At 37.8% G+C, this 25,040-nt stretch overlaps 1 protein-coding gene across 3 annotated transcripts in view; it reads right to left on the bottom strand.

Moving 5' to 3' along the window:
• The window catches only part of LOC126760607 (phosphofurin acidic cluster sorting protein 2), a 50,388-nt gene that overhangs the window by 7,038 nt on the left and 18,310 nt on the right, over window positions 1–25,040 (bottom strand). The window contains exons 2-6 of one of the 3 annotated variants that reach the window (XM_050476380.1): window positions 20,194–20,673; window positions 19,224–19,471; window positions 8,109–8,365; window positions 2,639–2,927; window positions 15–140 (exon numbers count right to left, since the gene is read on the bottom strand). In XM_050476380.1, the coding sequence (XP_050332337.1) occupies window positions 15–140; window positions 2,639–2,927; window positions 8,109–8,365; window positions 19,224–19,471; window positions 20,194–20,673 (1,400 nt within the window). Of the gene's footprint in view, window positions 1–14; window positions 141–2,638; window positions 2,928–8,108; window positions 8,366–19,223; window positions 19,529–20,193; window positions 20,674–25,040 lie in introns of all 3 variants that reach the window. The other 2 variants (XM_050476372.1, XM_050476389.1) reach the window with 2 other exon arrangements.

The raw sequence follows: 25,040 nt of genomic DNA on the forward strand, positions 1-25,040 counted from the left end.
GAATTTACACAGACCTGGTGTTGTAGCCGAATTATTGTTATTGTTTGTTAAATGAATGCATTTTTGTCTAGTATTATCATAATTGAATGACGAATTGGTCAATTGGTCGCTTTTATCCGATGATCTGCGTTCAAAGTTGCCTGCAAAAGAAATCGTTCAAGCCATGCAATTTCAATCGATCGAAACAAATACATAAGTAATTAAGTCAATTAATAATCATTGTCAATTACGCCAAATATCAATGTACATACTGCAGGTTTCAATGTATACATAAGTATAAATTATGAATACTTAAAGATTAATGCTCATCAAAGTTAGCTGGATAAATGTACGGATGTGTGTATGAGTTTATACTAACTAGTATTAATGCAAAATGATGATGAATATATGGTAGGATGCTGCAAACCACGATACCACGATACTAACTAATCGCTATTGCACTTTTCGATTCACATTACTGTTACGCTAGTAGTTTATAGCTCAAATGCTAAATAAATTAATTAATTAATGTTAAATTATGTAATTTATTCTATCTTAATAACAGACATCATAGAATTTAGAAATCGTTACTATTACTGCACTGTAATAAAAATATTTCTAAATGTACAAAATTACCGTTAGACACATTAGTCTCTAGTTAGCAAAATGCAACAAATCAGAATAATGAAAAGATGCGAAAAAAATTAAATTAAATTAAAATAAAGAATTATGAATGAAATGCACTACATATTCGTATGTACTAAAAAACGGAAATGTATTTCTGTTAAACTATTTTATTTCGTCACCTAAAATGCAAAACCCATGTTATGTGGGTTCAAAAAGTTACAGGAAACGGAAAAACCAATATAAAATAGAGTTTTGGTTAATTTTATACCACAAAAAATTAATTTTCTAACTCTTTGAAAGTGCGTTGTTTTGCGTTTTAGATGACGATTTTTTGGTACAGCTGCTCATTTAAACACTAATTTGTCGGCGGTTAGATAAAATTAGCGGCAAAGTTAAAAATGACTAGAAAAATATTACTGAGAAGGCTCCACAACCAAAGTTACTTGTTTTTTTTTACCGCCCAACTAACTCGACTTCAATTGCTTTATAGTATACTACATATTTCTATTTCTGAAGGAAATTTATGAAAATTAAAAAATACGAATTTTCAGCCGAAGCTCTAATGGTTTGATTTAAACAAAATGAAATTTTGTATATGAAAAGATGTAAAGACGAGACAACATTGAGTTTCTCTGCAAAATGCACGATTCAATAAAACGCTGCCACCGAAATGGCACTCTTCTTCTTCTTATTTTTACTTTAACTATTAGTTCTGCGTTAGAAAACTGAATTCGCTTTGCGCTTCGGACGCGTGCCGTTACATAAGTACATGTTGTGCCAACCGGCCTTGCTAATTTCATCCTTGTTCAATTCTGCCATTTGTCGGGCATTGTAATTTTCTGTATTGGAATAAGGACGAAGCTGTTTGGTCCTTCATCTTGCGCCAGTGCAACCTTCATCATTTCCATGCCCTTGAACGGCACTTGCCCGCCAGTAGCAACAGCATTCAACCCTGACCGGGTAGAGGTCACTTGGCGACAATTTGTTGCTGTAGTGGTGAGCGGAATAAAGTTGTCGCCTAAACCAAACAGCTTGATCCAATTTATAAATTCGGCAACAGCTTTGCCTTCAGAGATAAATAAGAAGCTATGGAAAGATTGATCGGTAGTGAGCGACATGAGCAGGATGTGAATGATTGTCTCCTTTGTATTTTTTTTATTGTTGTGGTATTTCAATTAGGTCAAGGCTCACAATAAGGAAATATTGACAAATTTCCCCACATCTGTGAATATAAGAATTTTAATATTTTTGGAGAATGTCCTTCAATTGCTTAGAGCTCTTTTAAAATTAGTAAATTTTCACATTTCTCAAAGAAAATTGATCGAAACATTTAATCTTGAAGAGAATTTGTCAAGGTTTATACATACTAGACATTCAACAATGGCTGTCGGACCCCTGCGGCGAGCTGATGCTTAGCCAAGCGCCTAGTCGTTGTACATATGGGTACAAAAAACTTGCAAGCACACATGTGATTCTGTGGGGAGGCAGTCAAGCCTTCTTCAGTAATTAAAACAAAATTAATGACTTTTGACAATTCCCATGGACACTTGATATGCTTAATGGAACAATTGTGGCCTAGTGAAAAATGTTCTGATTAATGATTGCAAAGTAAAACCCGTTATATATGAAATGTATAGGTAAATATTACAAAGATATTAGTTTATTTATATATGTTTAAATTTTAAAGCTAAGTATGTTAGCGTTTTCATAATAATGAAAGCCGTAAACCTCTCTAACGCCGACTTCAAAGCAAAATTGCAAAATCAGAAGTGAACTACCAAAAAAGAATAATGAATATGAACTAAAGGATCTAAAATTTTAATTAAAATTACTTCGGAAATACTTCAAATAATTTAAAATCGGAATATACGTATTTTAAATAAGAAGTTTCAAACTAAAAATGTATATATGTATGTATGTGTAAATGCTCCTATTTAAAGAAATACACATCCTCAAGTAGATACAAGAGTTCATCCATTTACCATAACGAATTAGTTCATTTCAATTCACATTCCAGTATTTAACAACTTACCACCACCGGCGCTATTGTCGTGCAGCATTATCCGCGAATTGGTGAAGAATGGGCGCAGCGAAGGTTTTGGTGTCGACCCAATGGACAAGCTGTCCATGTCGGGACCAGAATCGTCGCCCTCGCAGCATGACAGCGATTCGAGCTCCTGGAAGAGTGCGTCCAAATCGCGTTCGCCACGAAGAGCTGCGGTGCCACGGCTCACCTCACCCTCCAACTCCTCGGAGGCTTTGAAACGTTTCAGCAAAGCGACAATTTTTTGTTTGAAATTACGTTGTTGTAATGAAATTGTCTGCAAAAGAGAAACAAAGTGAAAATAACTCTTCTATTTTCAATTGCCGATAAAATAAAAGAAATTTAATCAATATTAGAAGTGATATCCCCTGTAGATCCTGCAGCTACAAAATCCTAAAGCGTCACATAAACAAAAAAGTCTAAAATGTTCACCATTTTAAGCAAGAAGACTTTAGAGTCTAGAACAGCGACTACGTTTGCCATTACCTTGAGGCAATGAGACCCTAACGGTAATATCTGTCGTGTATGCATACCGACATCTCTTTCGATTGACGTAAACAGGTTGTCTTACCAGTACGTAATGTTTGAAACAATTTTCTGCTCCTTAATTGTTTGATAATCCGAAGTGCACCGAAGTGCTTTTCAAATAAATAATTCAGAAACTTTAAATTGATTTCCAAGCAATTTTCTAAAATTGTATGCCTTTATGTTTGAGTGCAGGTCTTCGATTATATAAGTATGCAATTACAAGCTATTCCTCACAGGCAATTAGTTTAATAGCAATAGAAAAGGTCTTTTCACAACTTCACTTCAAAACTTTTGAGAATAAATAATTTGTTTTGACCCTTTGTGTAATTCTCCTTCAGAAAAAGATTTGCAGATAAATGCTCTTCTTTCTTTTTCGATATCTTCATCTTTTTAAGTTTAAGAATTTGAATAGAATTGTATATTATATTAAAAAAAATGTACTAGCATTACTAATTTGAATACTGTAGTGTCTCCAAAAATCTCTGCCAGCTATTCCGTCTTCGGTAAAAATTTTAATGGATGACAATATTTTTTTCGGAAAAAATACACAAAATAACAATTAAGAAGGAACTATCAATGGGCAACAACCGCCATATTGGCATCTTTGTAGTTGAGAACACTTTACTTTCTAAAATGTTCCCAGGAAGACAACCCTTGTGGACAGACTCAAAATTCGCATTAATTACCAATTTATCAATGCTCAATTTAGCTTCCAGCCAACAAAAGACACCAAACGCCAGAAACTGATACTTTAATCTAAGCGTTATTATAAGTCCGTGCCGAAGCATCACGGTCAAGACAGAAAGCCACCACAAAAGAAACCGCAAATGTGCATTTAATTAGATTTCTGCTATTCTAGGTTAAACAAATAAGTTTATGTCGGTGTGTGTGAGAGTGAATGGAATTCAAAGAAAAAGTACAGAGATCCCCCACAGGTATTTGTGTGCTTAACTGACCAGAAATATGGGTTCGTCAACGAAACCCTTTCCAATGAAAGGTTCATGTACTAAGCACACTAAAAAACCACTTCTAATAATAGGACGACCGCCGTCAGCGCGGCGGCGCGAAGTGAAAGAGAATCACAAACTAACCGAAATGTGAGTATTTGAAATATTAAGTATCAAAACTTAATTAACGTGTCAACGTGACACGAAAGGCCCCATGAACATGACGGCGAAAAACAACGCACAAAACCTTTGAGAGGCTGAAACAGTTAATTATATAAATTGCTTGCAACAATTGGCACTTACCACTGCGGAGATGAGACACACACACATGCAAACATGTGTACATTGCTGATGGAAATGGTAACCTGTAAATTACGACGGTAACCATGCCTTTTAGCGTCGTTTTTGTTTACTTAACTAAGCTTGTGTATTTAATAATACAACTCATGTCTACATTTGCATGTACTTATACATGATACATATACATACATACATATATGTGGGTACGCTTATGTACATTCCCATAAATTATGTTGGCGCTTAGGCGTCTCACGCACGTTCAAAGGCAATTTACTTGCAAAACAGAGTTAGTGTATGTGTGTATGTATTTGTGTGCCACACATAAATAGATAAGGCCCTAGAGACATATGTATTAAAATTAAATTAAATCAGTTTTCACACTTTCTGCAGCCGACGGCAAAGAGGCCCCACAATGAATTTGAGCAGTGGCGCTGCATAAAGCAGGGGGGCACAAATGTTGACATTTACTCATAAAGCAGCTCAAATCAAATCAGTTATAAACTTTACGGCGACCTGCTTCTTTGCTAGGCGCTCCAAGTAACTCCTACAATACCGAAAGCAACGTTGCAGATACGAAAGCGAACAAAAAAACTTCGAGATAAATCTTGGATAACAACAAGTGTATCTGGGCAGCTTCCAATTACCGCCAGCAATCCCAACCTTAAACGAAAATCACAATTTTTTTACCATTTAGCTTCTCTCGAACCTTCATTGATAGGATTCCAACAAAAACAAAGTTACTTACATAAAGTGTTGAACCTAATTTGCATTTGCAATTCGCTGAACAGTGAAGGCGAGCCACCCATGCACCAGCAGGCATTGCCGAGTCGGTGCGTCAACAAAGAAAAGCCTATTAAAACAAGTTCCTAAAACGCAAAATAAACTCGCCTAAAGGAAAAGAGGCAGCGTGATCTATTTGGCAAACAAACCAGCCAAGAAACACAAGCTAAAAAGTTAAGCCTCATCAGGGTCAAAATATTTTTGGGGGATAAATTCGTGCAAACAGGAGGAAACTTTATTAATTTGTTTTTGTGTGGATTAGGCGTGCGGGAACCAAATAAATAACACAAAATGCAAATTCTTATACAGTATGTGCGTGTGCTTGTATATAATTTTGAATTTGGAGGCAAGCCGATAAACAATGAATTGTGCGTGCGTGAGTTTGCTTAGTACATAGATTAGGGCGGAAATGTTGACATATTTTATTCCTAAATTTTTTTGATATCTTCGACATAAATTCCAAATTGTTGCCATGTTTTGTTCACTTAGCACCCGAAATGCATTGGATGAGCAGCTTATGTAGTCCATCTGTTACTCATAATTTTCTTTTAATAACAAAAAATGCGGAGCAGGAAAGTTAATGAGCCTGAGCCCACCTAAGACATTCAAAATAAATATATTTACTTGGATGCCTAAACATTTGTTTTCACAGATTACGATGAAGTGTTTGTTGTGAGACGGAAAGGCATCAAAATGGTCAAAGCGTTTATTTTTGATGCTTCCTACTGCTTGCATACACACACGGAGCCATTCAGGTGAAGTCCTCGTGCGTCGTTGCCTTTGTTGTTCTACGTCACAGAAATTAATGGTATCAGTGTTGAAATGTTGAAATGCGTGTTTAGTCTGAACGCGTGTGTTTTTCCTGTTTGATGTTGGGAAAACACTTCCAGGCGCTGTTTGTCGCCGTGTAATACCATGGAACCATGGTTCATATGCACTCATTTTTGTGTTAAATAATTGACTGTATGGGCCCTAGTGAACTTGATAGCAATAATTTCAAAGTAATTAATTCTATTATGGAATTAAATGGAGATAAAAAATTAAGTTTTGAAGCAGTGAAATTAAAAGTTTTGAAAAAAGTAAAGTGCAAGCGTTATTTTTCCTACAGATGTAGAACTTAAAGAAATGCTTTGCGAATCATTTTTACGTACACCAGTTAAACCAGATTTTGGTTGGCACGAGAAAATTTGTAATTGCAATGGTATCATCAGTCACGATGGTACTGACAAATTAAAAATTATTCTAAAACACGTTATTTTTTTAAAATTGCAATTATGCCTCTAAAAAAATATTACAAAAGCAAAGCTTACGAAATTAACAAATCGTGACTTTTCGCATTGAGTCAGATAATTCTTTTTTTTGTAATTATTATTCACAGTTTCGCTAGAAATACGGTTACGTTAATAAACCTCATGCTCGCTATCTCTTATTTTAGCAATATTTGAATTTTTTCCTCCCGTATGCCCGACACCTACCTATGTACATATATAATTGTTATTATCATTTTCATAAAGACTCTATATTACTCTTACAAGCGCCTTAAAAAAATTATTTATACTATACTGGTTGTATTATAATGAATTGCATTGCAATGAAAATATAAAAATACAATGAATTTCCAGTGGTGACCTGGCAAATGTAACACTGCGATTTTCATTAATTCCCTTAAAATTGGTACGGGGTTGAGCAACATGGGTATTATATGTTAACCAATCACACTTTTGGTGACCTCTAGGCATCAACAAAAAACGTACCTTGTCAAATAAAAAAAATTTCCATACAACAACTTGATTCCGACCGTTCGTATGGTACCTATATGATTTGTGTTCCGGTGTGAACAATTTCTCCGGAGGTTGTACCATTGCTTTGGACAACAAACCATATACAATTTACTGAAAATGACTCATTTCTGGCTGAATGGTTTCGTCAATGAGCAAAATATGCGCTATTGGTCAGGCAGCAATACACACGTACTTCATGAGTCACCATTGTATCCCAAAAAAATTACGATTTGGTGCTGTTTTTGGGCCGGCGGCGTCATTGGGCCGTACTTCTTCCGTGACGATAAAGACCGGCTCTTTACTGTGAATAGGAATCGCTACCGCTGAATGATAGCCGAATATTTTTGGCCCAAATTAGATTATGTGGGTTTGAACAATATGTTGTTCCAACACGACGGCGCCACAAGCCACTCAGCGAATGTCAAATCAACTTATTGAAGACCTTAATGAAATTGCAGCCGTATCGGTCGATTTATGCTTGAAAACCATCAAAAATTGGGTCAGGACTTCTGCAAGCGTGCCCATGGTGACCATACAAAGGAAATCGAGTTCCATACATAATGGCATCGAATGTGCTGTTTTTGTTTCATTAAAAAAAAAAACTTTTGTAGCGCCCTTATTGAAAAAACCCCTTAAATGCGAAAGTGGTCCAAAATTGATGGAGACGTGTGAAAAATTTCAGATCGATATATCAAAAACTGACATGGCTAAATTGACTCCGCTGAACATACTGATCATTTAAATATATAATTTACTTCTGGGTGTTACAAACTTCGTGGTAAACTTGATATATCCTACTCAGGGTTCATCGATGTTTCTATTTTTCTTTTAATTAACTAAGCTCTTTATTAACAAAGAAACCAACGCTCCCATTTGTAGTCGTACTTTTCTTTTGCAATGCTTAACATAAGTTTCTAAACTGTTCAAACACTTAATAATTTCTCACACTCTTCTGTCTAAGAAATTTCCTCAAATTGTTTTCCCCAAAAAATTCTTTGTCCCAATCTTCAATAAAATTGCATAAACAACACCCAGCTACATTCCCAAAAACCGCGGCTATTTTGCAAGTGTAGAGGCATGTATGTTTGTGCGGCACTTTATGCATTCCGCTAATGTACTTACCCGGCTGATCTTCGCCCGTGACGAGCTCTTGTCCTTCATCTCGAATTCACTGTCACTATCCACTGGGTTGGTGCCAAGAGCGACGTCTTCCACCTCGGAGCGTTGCAGTTTGCGGTACTTGCGCATGTCGTGCTTGCTCGGATTGTAGTCCCGCTTGGGATCGTAACCGGGGATACCCAGCTCGGCGGCGTCATCGTTAAACTCACCAGAACTGAATTCTCCTTCTTCGTCTTCGTCTGAATATTCAGCAACGCGATCTGCACGATAATTATGGTTATGTACGTGTGGATTACTTATGGTAATTTGTGGATTGGGATTTGGATTGGCATTCTGGCTATGATTGTTATTATTGCTATTCTTAAGGTTATGAGCTAAGTTCATGAACTTTCGCAACGTTCGTCTTTTGTTTGTGGCTTGAACATTGTTTGCGTTGCTGTTTTCATTATAGTTATTGTTGTTTTGGATGCGTAGATTCGGCATTGTATGACAATAAAACGCAACAGATAGTAAGGAACTATAACGGTTGAGACACGCCCAGATTGCGTTCTTTCTAGATAATTTGCGGAGCTGATAAGACTGTTTGCATCACTTGATTTTCAAATTCGAGATCTTAGCGATTTTTAAATAGCTACACACACGGCACCCTTGGTTAAGTTGTTGTTTTTGGTTTGGTTTAGATTACTCGTAAGTGGGTACTCGTGCACTCTTGAATGCCTACAAGGCGATAAGGCACAACAAAATCTAACGATATCGCAATTAAATGCGCATATAAATTATTGTTTGATCACTCAGGTTAAAATTGTTTTCTGTTAGTATTTTAACCCATTTCACTTTTTGGCCCGCAACACACCGCAACGCGCTACAAAAACTGCGCGACTGTTGTCAAGGTTTTCGTCAAAATACGCGCGTACGCGAACGCGTTCACTGGCTTGCTTTAGCGTTTACTGGTACACGAGCCGCTTGTGCCGCGCCAACGAGGTATCTCTTGTGTAGTCGAATTCCTACTGTTCGCTAGCACTGGGCCGCGCGAGCAATCAACAATCAGTCATTCATTCGGCCGGGCTAACTCTCGCACTCAAGCATTTCTAGCCAATGCGACTTAGAGCGTGCAAAAGTTCAGCGAGTGAGTAATCGCCCATACGAGGCGTGCAATACGAGTGCTCAAAAACAAAAAAATGGCTATAAGTCGTATTTTTATCGCCTTTGAATGCATCAGACATTTACAAATATGTGGATAAATGAGCGGGTGTATGTGCCCTCACACACCCACTAGGAAATGTGCTGCTTAAAAACATTACTACTACTATGAAGGAAAAATTGCGTTTATCACACTACGGAGCTGTAAACTTAACAGATATTAGCGTTTGGCTTGTAAAATAGATTACGAGGAAAACATTGAAAATGCTCAAATAAATTCAAAATCTATCTAACTTTGTACACTGAGTGTGATTTTCAAACGGTATATATTGTATATTTGGTTCACTCAGGGTTGATGTAGTGCCCAAGAGGAATCATAATTGTTATTTAGCTACTATGAGAAAAGTTAGATATTCACATAATCAAATCTGATTTAACACATATCGTGAACCCTCTTAAAATATGTCGAGTTTTCCCTTGATTCTATAACTAAGACATTTTATGTTTTGTTCAAAATGTTTTAATGGAAAATGGAAATACATTAAAGCGTGATCTTTCAAATGTATCAGCACTGAGTATCTTGGTTTGTTGACGATAGCGGAACCAATCAAATTTGTTGCCATGATACCGAAAACCAATACAAATTCTTCCGAACATCAGGCCATAATATCAGCTTCAAGGCATCTTTTGGAACTTTTTGTGACTTTGAATTCTGCTTCCGACAACTATCAGTGCCGAAACAACATTGACAATATTTATTATACTCGTACCAATGCTTTCCGATACGGTATTTGAAAAGTTACACGCACGAGTACACCCTTCATGATAGAACCAGAAGAAACAAGAGAATATTACTTAGAACTTACACCCCTCTGGACACGTCGACGGCAATAATTAATGCGCCATGAAATCCCCTGCACCGCGGTTTCTTATCTGTCAAAAATTTGGGTGGCATAGGTTGTTGGGCAGGCGCTATTAAGCGCCCAATACACCGTCAGGTATGTGCGTGAAGTCACTGAGCACTTGTTGACAGCTCTTTAGGTGCGGCAAGGGCGGAGGCCGGCACACGATTCTATTTCTACGAACTCACAGCAGAACGAGAATGTGGAGTATTTCTCGTCACTCACGTACTTTTGCTGCTCAGCAACACAACTTGTGGTGTTACACGGTGTTCAACATGCTCAATTGCTGTCGTGAGCAGAATGCCGCAATTGTATTAATATTTTTGTTTACTACACATTGATATCAAAAATAGAACAAACCGCACGCGCAACAAATTACATATTTTTGTTTTTGTAGCAGCGTAGACTGTCGGTGTTACACGAAACTTGTCTGCATTTACAATTTTTTTTACGTCCCTTGAAAGGGTCAATTTTTCCATTAATAAAACTCATCGAGCCAAAATGATACAATTTGACGCACTATTCGATCGTCTTCAAGTTAATGGAGTGACTACAAAAGGAGGCGAAATTAGCACGATTATATAGAAAGCGAACGAGGAATGGGAATTTAATTAATTGAGTAATGTGAAAGATATGGTTGACCAAAGAAATAAACTCATAATTGCAGAAATTGGCTACGTTCCCGGTATATTCTTACGCAGTCTGTTGCACAACTCTGCACCTCCAGCGCCTCACGTTTACCAGCCTTAGCAGCTGCGGAGTCATACACAGCATGTTGCTCCATTTCATTCCGTTATCTTTGCTTGAACTCAAATTGACTCATTGATTTGATTACATTTTACAAGGCATTTTCTTGTTTTTGTTTTTTGTTTACTATTCGGCTTTATTTTTACTTTCTCTTCTTCTACCGTGGCCGAGATGAGGCCCATTTAGCCGGCCGGTCACGACGTCGTCGAGCTAGTGATTGCCTTTGGCATGTGGCAAAGCTTAGCAATATTTAACCAATAAATGCACACGTGTGTCTGTCGGGAAATATGACAGCTTGGAGAAAGGCTGTGCACACTCTATTTGCTGATATGATATTGTCAAAGCCCACAGATGTTGACAATGAGTTATAAATAAGGTGAATAACAGGTAAAGCGGGCATCTGCGCAAATACCTTTGTACGTGATGAGGTGCTTTAAAAAGACATTGTTGGGAGCACATGTCCGTGATTTTGTCATTTAAACCCGTAAATACATATTTCGATTGAACTTGAACGGTTCTTTAAAGAATAGCTAAAAGTAGAATAAGTAGGATATCTATTTATTTAACCTGGTAGGTATTTTCTATATTTACTGATGCCATCTGGCGCTTATCTGTGAAATGAATATCAATTGACTCATCCAACTGTTATTGATTCTAAGCGAGAGAAGACTCGCATTTATAGTAAATGCTGCCTACATACATACATACATATGTTTAATACGCACTGAAGCTACAGTTTTCAATATCAAATTTATGTTTTTCTCACGCAAGTTATTAGTGTCTTTATTTTATGGATAGGAATAGGACAAGCGAAAGGACACACAACCCACTCATACAACCCACTCATACAACTCTACTCACTCATATTTAAATTTCCTTCGTTTACGAAAATAGCTTCAAGTAGTCTAAAAGAATAAAATAGTCACAAAATAACAGCTAGCAACCACAGCGTTGGAAGGATAGAGATACGCGTGTGGCACGAAGAAATAAAGAATGGAACATAATGAAATATTCAAAAGAATTAACAGGTGGGAACTAACTTCGGTAGGTCTTTTTATAGCTCTGAAAAGAGATACTTACTTATAAAACATGATATCTACAGAGATACGTAAACAATTAGGTGGACTCTTCAAGCAGGTTAGAGACTGAAATAGATGAATTTACGTCAAACAGAAGAAAGGCTCGCTGTTGATGTACTCTATAATGACTCATGTGGGAGATCCTATCGGTCCAAACTTATAACAAGCAATTTCAGCGTCTGATCGAAAACTTTTCAACCCACGTTAGAGGGTATGGAAAAATAAATGCTGCTATTATCGCCGCAAATACCACAACTTACCATATGTCTAACTCAAATGTTTGCAGTATTCGCGAGCCATAAAAATTTATAAGATTACGTGAGTCATAGGATTTTCTCAGAAGATGTGTGATTATTTACTCACTGTTCTCATAGATAGCTGCAAGATTGCCAAAATGTATGGGAACGAAACTCGTAAGTGTTAGAGCGCTAGAGCGAAAAGAGAAATGCGCAGCGTCCAAACAACTTTTATATTTTACTTTTTGCTATCTTCCATTTCTACGCCTGATTCATTTTCAAAGATTGCATAAATCTAGTACTATAATGCCAAAATGGGTTATTCACAAACATGTTTGAGCTACCCTCATTAGCTTCTTGAGGGTAGGGACACAATGTTAACAATAAGTTTGAGGAAGAAAGGTTGCATAATTGCCTTTTTGTAAAATAATTTTTTCATGCATTTCGTCAACTCACTTCGTGATACGAGTATTTGTCGACTTCTTTCAAATGGTCGTTTTTAGGCAGTTGGCTGACTCACCAAAGTAAAAGCGACACAAACACGTCAAACAACAGCACTCATAATAAATTATAATTAATTAGCACTGTCATTTGACACCTTCACATCCTTGGCTGTCACACAATTTAAGCCGCGGGGTTGTAAAATTCGCAGAAGCCGGCGCGAAGTGTTGCCAACAAATTGTGAGAATTCACGTTGAGAATAAAGTGAACATATCAACGTACATCAGGCGGCAAGAATAGCATATAATTGCCCGTTCTTTATTTCCAGGTGAGGCGGGCCAAGTCGTACTAGTCCCACCAAGCGTGGTAGTAAAGTAAAAAACATTGAATGTGTTGCGGAAAATATGGGCAAAGCGACGAAAAGGACCATTTTACCAGCGACAATATAAGAAACCCCAACAAAACTAATACAATCCAAGGCATGAAGACACACAAACCCAAGAGTTTGCCGCACAAAAAACGCGACAAAAAGAATCAAATAAAACCAAAAGGCAAAAATGGAAGATAACAATGAAAGCATTAAAAAATCAAGCACAACTGCAGGAAGCCAACCGTTAGCCACCATTCCCAGCACTATCATAAAACTGAGCACCTGGCGGTGGGGCAGGCTGCTCATCTCACCAATGCCATTCATAACCACAACTCAACGACACCGCAGCTTGACACAATTTACGCATTTTGTCATTAAACACTTGAAGGCGAGCGCAACTAAGCGTCATGAAACCCAGCACCCAGCGTTTGAGCCCCTAGCCCCCATTGAGAACAATGGACCCATTTCACTGCCACAAACAACATGCGGGTGGACGTTCATTCATGCAAATGCCAACCCGAGCAGCGAAGGACGAAGACACGAGCACACTCACATCAGAGTACTTTCGGTGGTTGACTAGAGAGCAGTCGATGAGAGATCTGAGGAAAGAGTGCGGCATCTTATGCTTGTGAGTGTAAGTTCAGTAGGTAAATCTCGAACAAGGACAAATGCCTTTGTACGTACCACCTAAATAAGCTACAACAAAAACTATGTATGACAAAATGAGGAAAAAATTAGTATATTTAGAGAGTAGATGGACTCATTAAGCATGCTTGACGATCTTGATGCTGGTTCCAATTTTAAACTAACGGAATATTTGTCGTTCGAATATACGATGGCAATACATACCCGTAGTACACAGCAAGGAATTTAAAATATTTTTCCATTTTGTATCCCATTTCCACGTCTATTGCTTTTGGCGGGACATTTTTTTAATGCGGTTATGGGAGCTCCGTCTATGCCATTATGTCTGAACTTGGTATCCCATTAGCTTTGCGGGGATACGGCTGTTGAAGCTGACGTTGAGGAACATCAAAAACTTTGTCACGATGGGCAAGGACCTCTCCGAGCCGTTCATTACCAAGAGGAAGAGGAAGACCTCTACTCCGTAAGAGAAATCGGGTGGAAAAGGACCTGACTGTGTTAACTCGGCTATAACCGCGAAATCGGAGTCTTCGCCAGAAGAATAATTGATGTTCAAATAAGTAGAAATATAAGAAAACAGAACGCGGTCGCCTCGACAAGAATACGATAAATTACTGCCAACTAGGATTCGAACAAAAAAACTTAAATTTAAAGAGGTAATGACTTCGCAAAAGTAATCCAATATTTGAGTAAGTTATTGAATTAAATTAAGCGAGTTGAGGAGCGCATTAATAATTCGTTTCGCACAGTGCAGCTCGTCAGCGGCTTTGCAATGGCTCTGCTACGATTATTATGCATACTGTGTGTAGTCGTGCGGTAAACATACTCGTGTTAGGTAAGTAAAGTTTAACACATTGTTTGCCGCATTGACCCTCAGGCTGCACCGCGACGAGTGCGCTCTGGCAGCCAGCCAAAATTACACGCGTACATAACACTCACAGCTCTTTTCTATTTATATTTTCAGTCAAGACTTGATGGCTGGCCGAACCGAGGAGAAGAGTAGCAGCGAAATAAACACCCTAACACCCCTCTATATACATATACATACGCATGGAATTACGTGATTACGTATATCACGTTCCAATGCGAAAAAACATAACATTTGAAACCTACATAGACATGACCGAAGGAAAATCAATGAACCTGATTATACTATAGGAAATTTGCGAAAAACTAGGCAACGAATAAGTAGTGTGTGGAAAAATGTTTAGTCGCATGTGTTCTCTAGATATGGGCGTCACCCACTATTTTAAAACTTCTTTGAACGGTCCCTTGGATTCTGACATTTTCTACCGAAAGAAGCTGTGTAAACGCGTTGTACATTTGTCAAGAGGTGGACTGACCAAGATGAAGAAACTGGAAACGTAGAAGACCTTCAGGTACATAAGGCTTGTTAGTTAGCGAGTTTTCACCTCATTTTATACAATCTAAGCACAAAGATGCACCGTTACATGTAAAACAGACAGGCAGACATACTACTATCTGGAAAGGATTCTCGAATCCGAAGGCGAATTTGTTTGGTCGTTTAGTTTTAGGTGATACATACAACCGTTAGGTGAACAAAACTATTAAGTCAGCTCAAATGCTTTACGGCAAAAACAGCTATGATTGGATCCTGCAAGAAGACAATAATCCAAAACATAAGAGCAGACTCTCGTACTCAATAGAAACAAGAAAGCTATATTGATACTTTAGATTGGACAACACTGTCAGCAGACTCCAATCCAATAGAGAATGTTTGGCTTTATGGAAAGCCAAGATGTCAAGAACACAACGTCAAAAAAATACTTATTTTTGCTACTCCAACATACCTGGCGGTCCCCTCCAGTGGAATATTCGAAAAATTTTCTTGCAAATTGCCAACAACTGTTATCAGGATATGAAGGACAGCGCTGAAGATTGGAGCAAGTTCTGAATAAACCTCAGCTATAAAGAAAATGAATTTTCTATAATTGCAAAATGTTTCCCAATTACCACCACCTGCACTTTGGAAAACGAAAACGTTATTTTTGAGCGCACAATGGAATGACTTAGCAACAAGAAATTGTAATTGGAAACCACCACAATGAACCGCACTCAGCAACAGCAGAAACCAAACCAGCCACAACACGAAATACGCAACAAATTGTAGCTGCATGTGGCATGCAACAGGCGAATGACAACAAAGTGGGAAAAACCACACTGAGAATATGCCAACGCAACCTGAAAAACTATTCATGCAAAAGTTGCGGATGGAATCCAAGAAGTTTAGGCAACAATTTGGAAAACGGTAGGAAGTCAAGGGAGAATCTGGGGTGGCATTGCAGCCAAATAAAGGAGAGCCGCATTCGAAAACTTTTGCGAACAGCTTGAGGCAACGGGAACTGTGCGCATTGCAATAACAACACAATTGTTGCACTTTACTCCTTTATTGTGTGTTGCTTCCTCACCAGCGTGTTGTTGCAATTTAACCATTTCGGGCGACTAAAGATCACAAACAGCTATTCAATAAAAGTTGGGAAAATTGCTATTAAATTATGCAAATAGTTTGCCGAAAATAGACTGCCTTCAATTAATGACGATTTCAATAAATGAATGAAGCATGCTTACTATCGGTGTTGTAGCGGTGGAAGCACGACAGCTGCCTGATTTCACACATCGTTTCGAATTTTCTTCTGATTTTCCGGTTCTTTTGAAATTCCTTAGCACTCGCAACACAACGGAATTTCCAATTCACACATCACTTTTCGCTGTCGGTTCGTGCAACATGCGGCATGGCGTGTTAGGTCAACTGAAATATGTGTATGCTCGCCCAGCGCACGGAAATAGAATGCTGCATGTGTAATTTTCTTTCACAATTTCAATTATCCAACGCTCTTCTACGAGGGTGTGTGTGCATGTGTGCAAGTAAATATAAAAACAAGTAGCAAGTTGAGTAACTCTTAAATGGGCCATAATGATTATTAAATAATGTTGTGTGAAATATTCTGTAATAGCAATGTGTGTACATTTACTGCAGCGAAGCACATACGCCCTCTAGATCATATAATATAATGGGCATTCCGGTCGGCAGCAATTTCGAATTGCTATTTGGGGCATTCGAGTGACGTCGGTCATTTAATAATAAATAAAGACATGCGTAAATGATAAAAATGTAACCGTTGAGGCTGTGGAGCATTCTTTATAAATATCTCAGTCTATGTGCATACAACAATTCCGAAAAAAAGTAAGTCATCTTTAATGATAGTACACCCGAAATATTCAAACACATACTTTTGAATATACATATACATATGTATGTATTTGAAGGATTGGAATGCAGTGGCATCACTTACCGATATTTCTCAATAATCTATCAAATACTACGAAATCCCTCCACACATTAGTCAATCGCTGAAACCCCTCAAAAGACCTTTTGTTAGTTAGTTTCATATAACAACTTCAAAAGTGCCATATATACTTTGCGACTAATCTCAAGGACTCAACCCAGATTTGTTGCAATTTTTGTCAGGGTTCGCTATAACTCAGCAGCCTAAGCATGCATGCATAAATTTTAAACTAACCATTGCTAAAAACCCAGAACAAAATTCTTTCCTCTATAAAAATGAACCTAAATTCTAGTCCGTTTAGCAAAGTTGGTACAAAATATCGGCTTGAACTGAAAAATGAGTGAACCTCCTCTATGAAAAAATACAAAATGGTATTGGCAATCATGTTGACCAGCTTTGATTTTAATTGTATTTATTCACTTCTGGCCTTGTCGGTAGCACCGAAGCTAATATACCCTTCACAGGTGCATTTCTTTTAGTAACTATGTGTCCAGTTTGTATGGCAGCTATATGCTATAGTTAACCGATCTGAACCATTTGTTACCTTAGGAAATAATCTATACGAGGTCTGCTATATATATTCTGGCCTAGGGCAACACTAAGTGTTGCCAGGTGCAATCTGAGATTTTCATTGGAAAGTTTGACATTTTTTAGCATAACATCACTCAGAACGTTTTGTCATTTAATCGTGAATTGTTTTATTTACAGGGCATTAAAAAATTCATCTCGGCCAAAAAATGGAATTAACTCGTGAACATTTTCGTGCGATCATTTTTCACAACTTTCGACGTGGATTATCACGACAAGAGTGCATCGATGAACTAAAATCTTTGTATGGCTATGAGGCAACATCCTATAGCACTGTGAAAAACTGGTACAACGAATTTAATCGTGGCCGACGCTCGCTCAAAGACGAATTCCGTGAAGGTCGTCCAAAAACAGCCGTTGTGCCAGAAAACATCGATGCCGTACGTGAACTGATAATGCAAGACCGTCATGTAACATACCTTCAGATAGAGGCATGCCTATGCATTTCTCCCACCAGCATACATTCGATATTGCATGAACACCTGGCCGTAAAAAAGGTTTGTTCTCGTTGGATCCCGCACAATTTGACAATCGCTCAAAAAAAGGCTCGTGTGGATTGGTGTAAAGAAATGCTGAAAAAATACGATCGCGGTGCTTCAAAAGACGTTTATAAGATCGTCACAGGTGACGAATCATGGATCAATGCGTATGAGCCCATACAAGAACTTGTTATAGTGGTCCAATATCGGCAGTTCCGACAAATGAGCAGCTTCTTGAAGAGAAAATGACGTTTACAAAATTTCAACACGATATCTTAAATACTGAGGGATGTCGTATATATACAGAAAGACGGACAGACAGACGGACATGGCTAAATCGACTCAGCTCAACATACTAATCATTTATATATATACTTTATAGGATCTCCGACGCTTCTTGACAAACTTAATATACCCTGTTCAGGGTATAAAAATGTATTGTAATTCTTCAAATTCCGAATTTCGAAACTACCATACGGGCTCTTATTGGAAAACATAATGAATAATAGTAGTAACCACCCTGCCTGTCATACCCACACCCGAGATTTGGTTGAATTTTGTCGATCCAACCTCAAACTGGAATAAAAATTTCGGATACCGCTCCCGGGTAATTAACCTGAGATTTAACTGGTAGTGGGCTTGTTCGAGCTTTTCTCTTTTGTACTTTAATTAGGTCACGCTATTTTCGAAGAGTATCAAAGTCTTAAAACAAAATATATGTTCATGTTAATACAAGATTAATATTACATAAGATGTAAAAAAGTTAAATAGAATTGAATTGTTGTAATTTCATCGTTTAGAAAATAGACAGAGAAAATTTAGTTGATTGTGTAGTCTTAAACCTTACTCTAATTAAGCATTCAGTTAGTAACTAGGAATAAAAATATTATTACGCAAAATTAAATTAAATTTTATGACTCAAGAAGTGACATTTCATATTGGCATTTTTTTTTTTGTTTGCCGGTCTGTATTAAAGTCGATTTCACTTCAAATTCGCGGAACACGCATGTTTCACAGCAAGCCCATACATTTTTCTTAAAAAATATTGAAACCACATTGGGCAAACTAATTGTCGAAGAGTGTAGGAATGTTCAGCTGACCACATACAAAAGACGGTTGCATAAGCAGGGCATCTTAAAACTGTTATATTTTGATCATTTTAGTTGTTTGGAGGGCCACTCACCTGCTAGTAGGACACTATTGTTATTCTTATTGTCTTGATCAACTGGAATGGAGGAGACGCGTTCGGCGCGCAGACACGCCACCGTGGTGCCCGGTCGGCCGTTCTTGCCACTTGCCGTCAGTTCGACCGTCATGTCCATGGACTTTTGCAGCACCGCATCCATGCGTATAATCCCCTCGGCCAGGGTTTTGTAGCCCAAGATGGTGCGTGATTTGTATTTCTTGCGTCGTTGCAACAATATTACCAGTCTATGTGCATTTGAGCGTGAGAAGGGAGAAAAGGGTAAATTGTAGCCAATGCGATTGCTGTTGTTGTTGTTTTTAATAATTTCAATGACACATGAATTATAAACATTTTACACACGCATGCAAAGCACCAATGAGAATGTCATTTTCATATTCATTAATTTCAATTAACGGAATGAGCAATGTGGCGTTAGTAATTGTTTGGTTTGCGGTGTTTTATGGTACATTAATAAGTCAGCAATACATTCGTGTTAATTGGCAAATATTATATAAAAATTTAATTTCATCACAGCGAATTTCGGCATTAATATTGTTATTGATTGTTATTGTTGTTGGTAGTAGAGTAGTGTAGTGGTATTAGTGTAGGAGTTTTGTTGCATGGTAACATTCAAGGGCAGTTTCAGTTTGCCAGAGTTGAAGTAATTGTATTGCAAGCATTGGAAAGAAATGATGAAAGTAAGAGTGTTAACTTGTGGATCACATCGCAAACAAATAGCAGGCAATGCAAGATTAATTAACGAATTTTCAAAATTTTTACCATAATAACATAATATAAATAAGCATAACAGTAATTTTATTATAAATTAACGAAATACTGCAAAATTGATTCACTATACACCAACTGGCTTTATACCATAGCTGCTTGCAGTAAATCTTAACAAATCTACCAACTCAAAGACATACACTTACACTTAAGAGGTTGCATAACAATTCCGGGTACCCACCTATTGCCGTCGCGCTTAATAAAATGCGGATACTGCAGGCTGAAGTGTAGATCTAGTTCAGTCTCTGCCAGTGGCATCGTCGTAGCGCCGCCTCCGACAGCGGCGAAACCGCCCATCGTCATGGACGCACCGCTGCCACTTCCGCCAATGCCAATGCCCGTGTTTCCAATATTTCCGGGTGTGCCAATTATGGCCGAACCCATTTGTGCGCTGCCACTGCTGCCGCCGATGAGCGCAGCTCCGGAGTTGCTCTGTTGTATAATGTTGCCAGCAGCGCCGCCGCCGCTGTTGGGGGCAGTCGAGCCGGTTACTGCCCCACCGGAAGCGCCACTTTGCGTAAAACCACTGCTGTTTATGGGTATCTCGTGGGAGCGCAGCGTGCGCTTGGAGCTCTGCATCTTGACAGCCAACGTTAGTGACGTCATGTCGCCGGGCAATGGTGTCAGTATGGATAGGCGCGTTATTGTCAACGAGCACAGTCTGTAATGTCAAGAAAATAAGGAAAATGTGAACAAAGAAATGTAGTTACAAAGGCATTATTGCTTTAATTTCACATTATTTGCTGCTGATAAGCCACTAGATATAGTATGTGGTTCATAAATATACGACTATGTGTGAAATCTGTGGGGATTTAAGAATCACACAGCTGTCGTGTATCCACTGGGGTGAAGGTTTTACAACAAAGTGCATCTAGGGTAGCACTAGCAACGATAACTAAGAGCAAAGGAGATATAATCCGCTCTTTCTCTCCCGTTCTTAATTTTCATACGCACATACCGATGTACATATCTACACTCAGCCTTTCAGCTGCTGATTACAGCAGGGAATGCTGAAAATTTATTGGAGCGATGGAGCGTGGATCGTGGATCGAGGATACAAATACATATGTACGCATATGAAATAAAACCCCGAAGTACCCCTGTGCACCCGCAAGACACAACCAGTCACATTTTATACTATAACTGATACTCGTAGGCTTTACTGTTGTTCCTAACTGTGTCTCTGAGAAGAATTTTCTGACAAGCCAAATAATGGTAAGACCTCGTACGCACAGTAAGGGCCACACAATTATGCGGGTAATGCATGTGTTGTACTCTATTTGCTGCACAAATCGCGGTAAAGTGGTTGTGTAGCAGCCAACAACAACTGCGAGGCCACAACAGAATTGAATTGGTATTGTGTTCCATTTACAAATCCTTCATTTCATTATCTTCAATAACGGTTCAATTGGAACTGAAATAAGTAAAGGCGTGTATTTTTATTCACTTACAAGGGTAAGAGACACTGCCGAAGTCAAGAAAGAAAATCTGAACACATCTGGTTGACAAGTGAATGCACTGCATTGAGGCACAGTCCAATCATAGCAGAATTATAAGGATTCATTTAATCTGAAGAGGAGATAACCGCACCAGCTAAGAAACCCCTGAGGGGCTGACAAAAGCATCTGTTGAGATACTCATTGAAATAAGGCTTCCCTCTATACTTCCACAAGCAAATCCTCTTTCAATAGGAAAAAGGGCAAATTCTATGTTGGGGAAATTCTTAAAGAAACTCAACATTGTGATTTTGATTTAATAAAGTTACATACATATAAACACCAATTAAGTGAGACTGCAAATCATGCAACTTTATAATTAAAAAAATTCACTTTCTTCTTATTAAATACTATATGCAAGCGCCACATACCTATGACATATCTAATCGGTTACATATAAATACATATGTATGTATATACAAAACCTATTCTTCAAAAACGTACACAATAGATGTTTTCGATACGCCAAAGCATGAAAAGGGCGAAACGAACAACTCACATAAACCAAAGATAATGGCGTAAGAAATAGAGACTGAATAGAAAGAGTTCAAACAGTTGAATGAGCTGCGAACTCGTATCCAGAAATGTATTACACTGTGTAAATGGAACAACAGCCATGCCCACCGAAACTTATCGACAGGCTGTTTGTGGCTGAAATAAACATCCCGGCTTTGTTAAGCGGCACAAAACAATGGGTTCCTATGATATAAGACAAACATAAGTCGAAACCGAAATCACATAAGTTAAAGTACGTATAATTTTGAGTTTCTCTTGAAAAATAAAACTTGGGTTGTTATATTCTGAAAATATTATGGGGAGACCAACTACAAATAAGATGGGTTTGCAAAATAATTTATTTGTCCAGCGACCATCGTCTTCCAAAAAAGGGAGTACGATATAACACCCAAGTTCGCACATTTTAAAGCGTTTTGCACAACCACATCTATTGAGGGCCGCTCTGTTTAAGCGTCATCCGTTGGCCCGGCGGGCCCTTTTTAATTAATTGCCCGAACAACAAATTACACCAGGGAACAGAACCCTTGCTCAAAATCGTGCAGACAAACGTTGTTGACCGACAAATAATAATCTATGTGCCCTACAGAATGATGATAAGGGAGGAATGTTTTTAATATTTCCCAACTTCTTCGCAACTCTTCACTCAACCACTTTACGTACATACAAATATACAAATGTCACATGTGAGTATGCATTTTCCTCTCATTTCACAATCGTCTCCGATCGTTAGAACATTTTGAGTCTTAATTGGGGCAAATGCAATTACTCGCTGAATTCACACTTTGCTGTGGAATTTGAAATTAGTGCGATTGGCGCAATTAGCGCGTGGTTGTGAAGCGAAAAAAGTGTGAATGCGAATTTGTGTAATTAGTAATTAAGATACACATACATATGTATGTACATGTGATGATTGTAACAATACGGCATAAACTACTTTGGTAGCAAAATGTATTTATAGTATCACCAAGCGGCAGTGATGACTTTAAAGATAGCATTTGTGAAGAATATGATTCAGCAGCGACAATGACTTGTAGGCCTCGATGCCAAGCGCGAAGTGCTAATTATTTAATTTATCTATTTGCTTGTACAATACTGCATTTACTTCAAGCGCTATCAAGGAGCTTATGCAGAGAATCAAAGAATGGCCATTTGTAGTTAGAAATATAAGATCCCACCACCTATTGTATACAATATTGTCGATTGGTCAGAAATCAGGCGCATTTCCCCGGGTTTCCTTCAAAACTAATAAGATTGCGATAACATCCTAATTACTTAGCTAAAAACGTTAAATCCAGTGCAGGGATGATACAAATCACCAGCTTGCATACCTTAAAGATAAGGAAAGCAGGAGACAACCATGCCCAATGCTATAGAAGACCATTTTGAAGGGTTAAAAGATAGATGGGAAGTCGGAAATCACTATATAGGGTATATTGCGGGTGTGGGCTGATTGCACAAACTTTAGGCATTATTACTAAGTTTGAATAAGGTTTGCTAGAATAACAAAATATTATATTTTCAGTAAATTTTGCTAAGATATATTGACTGACATATGTTCATATCGGGTATAATGCCAACCGGAAGTTTGAAAATATATATATGTATGTACATATAATATATATGTACAGTTATCTGCCATAATCGTTTTACTTGCGATTATAGTTGTTGTAATGTTTATCGTGCAAAGTCTTTTATCAAGCTTGACTATCGGAATGCCAGCAGTTTTTTTCCAGACCATTAATACTGGGATAAATAAGACATATACAAATATGATATGTATATGTACATATGTATAAAGCGTGTGATAGGAAAAGCCACTAGGGGCGTTAGAGGCAAAACGACCAAACGACTTCTGGAATTTACTAAACATATGTATATTTGGTAAATGTTCAGCAGAGCGGCTTTTCCGAAAACGTGCACCAATTTTCACGGGAAATGTCTTAAAAAATTCATTTTTAATTCCGATTCACGAATATGTATGGCGCGTTATATATTTTTATGTTTTTTTGTAATAAAAACAAAAAGAAATATTATTATTTTGGTACAAGCGTACCTGTAAGCATTTGTCTCAACTTGAGAAACGAAATTGCAAAACTCAATTATCATATTTATACGGGAATCTGACGTTTTTTAACATATTATTTGTAGACGTGTCGATCCAAAACTGAAAACTGAATTATATCTTTATGGTCGTGTAAGCGTAAATATGTCCCCGTATATGTGTGATACAACAGACCACACTGAACACACGTAAGCGAGTCGAGTGAAAACAGTTTCGAAATGCGACGTGTAATTAGATTCGCTTTCAGGTAATTTTATTTTGTATTTTGTTTCGTTGAAATTATAAAGACATTAAACAAACTACATTTGTTAGAGGCACGTGCCAATAGATAAGCAACAACTATTCTCGGATAAATCCACAAAATATTATTTGAAAATTGAAGTTGGCAGCAGCACTTGAGGCACAAAACCACAAGCAAATAGAAACTCCTGTATACAAAGGTAATTGTAAAATTGATTTACTACCCACGTACATACATACATCCATTCATACATACAACTGAATAAACTAATGTTGGGGCATACAGGCATATTCTCACAACATTACTTCCTTGGTTTCAGAGTTATTTCATTTAACCAGAACTCCAATAGCTTACGACTTCTTCACCTTTCTATCGGGTGATTTTTTATGAGCTTGATAACTTTTTTAAAAAAAAAAACGCATAAAATTTGCAAAATCTCATCGGTTCTTTATTTGAAACGTTAGATTGGTTCATGACATTTACTTTTTGAAGATAATTTCATTTAAATGTTGACCGCGGCTGCGTCTTAGGTGGTCCATTCGGAAAGTCCAATTTTGGGCAACTTTTTCGAGCATTTCGGCCGGAATAGCCCGAATTTCTTCGGAAATGTTGTCTTCCAAAGCTGAATAGTTGCTGGCTTATTTCTGTAGACTTTAGACTTGACGTAGCTACGTAAATAAGCAAAATTGCCGCATTTGGGGTGAAGAGCAACC

Source organism: Bactrocera neohumeralis, chromosome 2 (assembly GCF_024586455.1).
Source record: "Bactrocera neohumeralis isolate Rockhampton chromosome 2, APGP_CSIRO_Bneo_wtdbg2-racon-allhic-juicebox.fasta_v2, whole genome shotgun sequence".
NCBI classification, from domain to species: Eukaryota; Metazoa; Arthropoda; class Insecta; order Diptera; family Tephritidae; genus Bactrocera; species Bactrocera neohumeralis.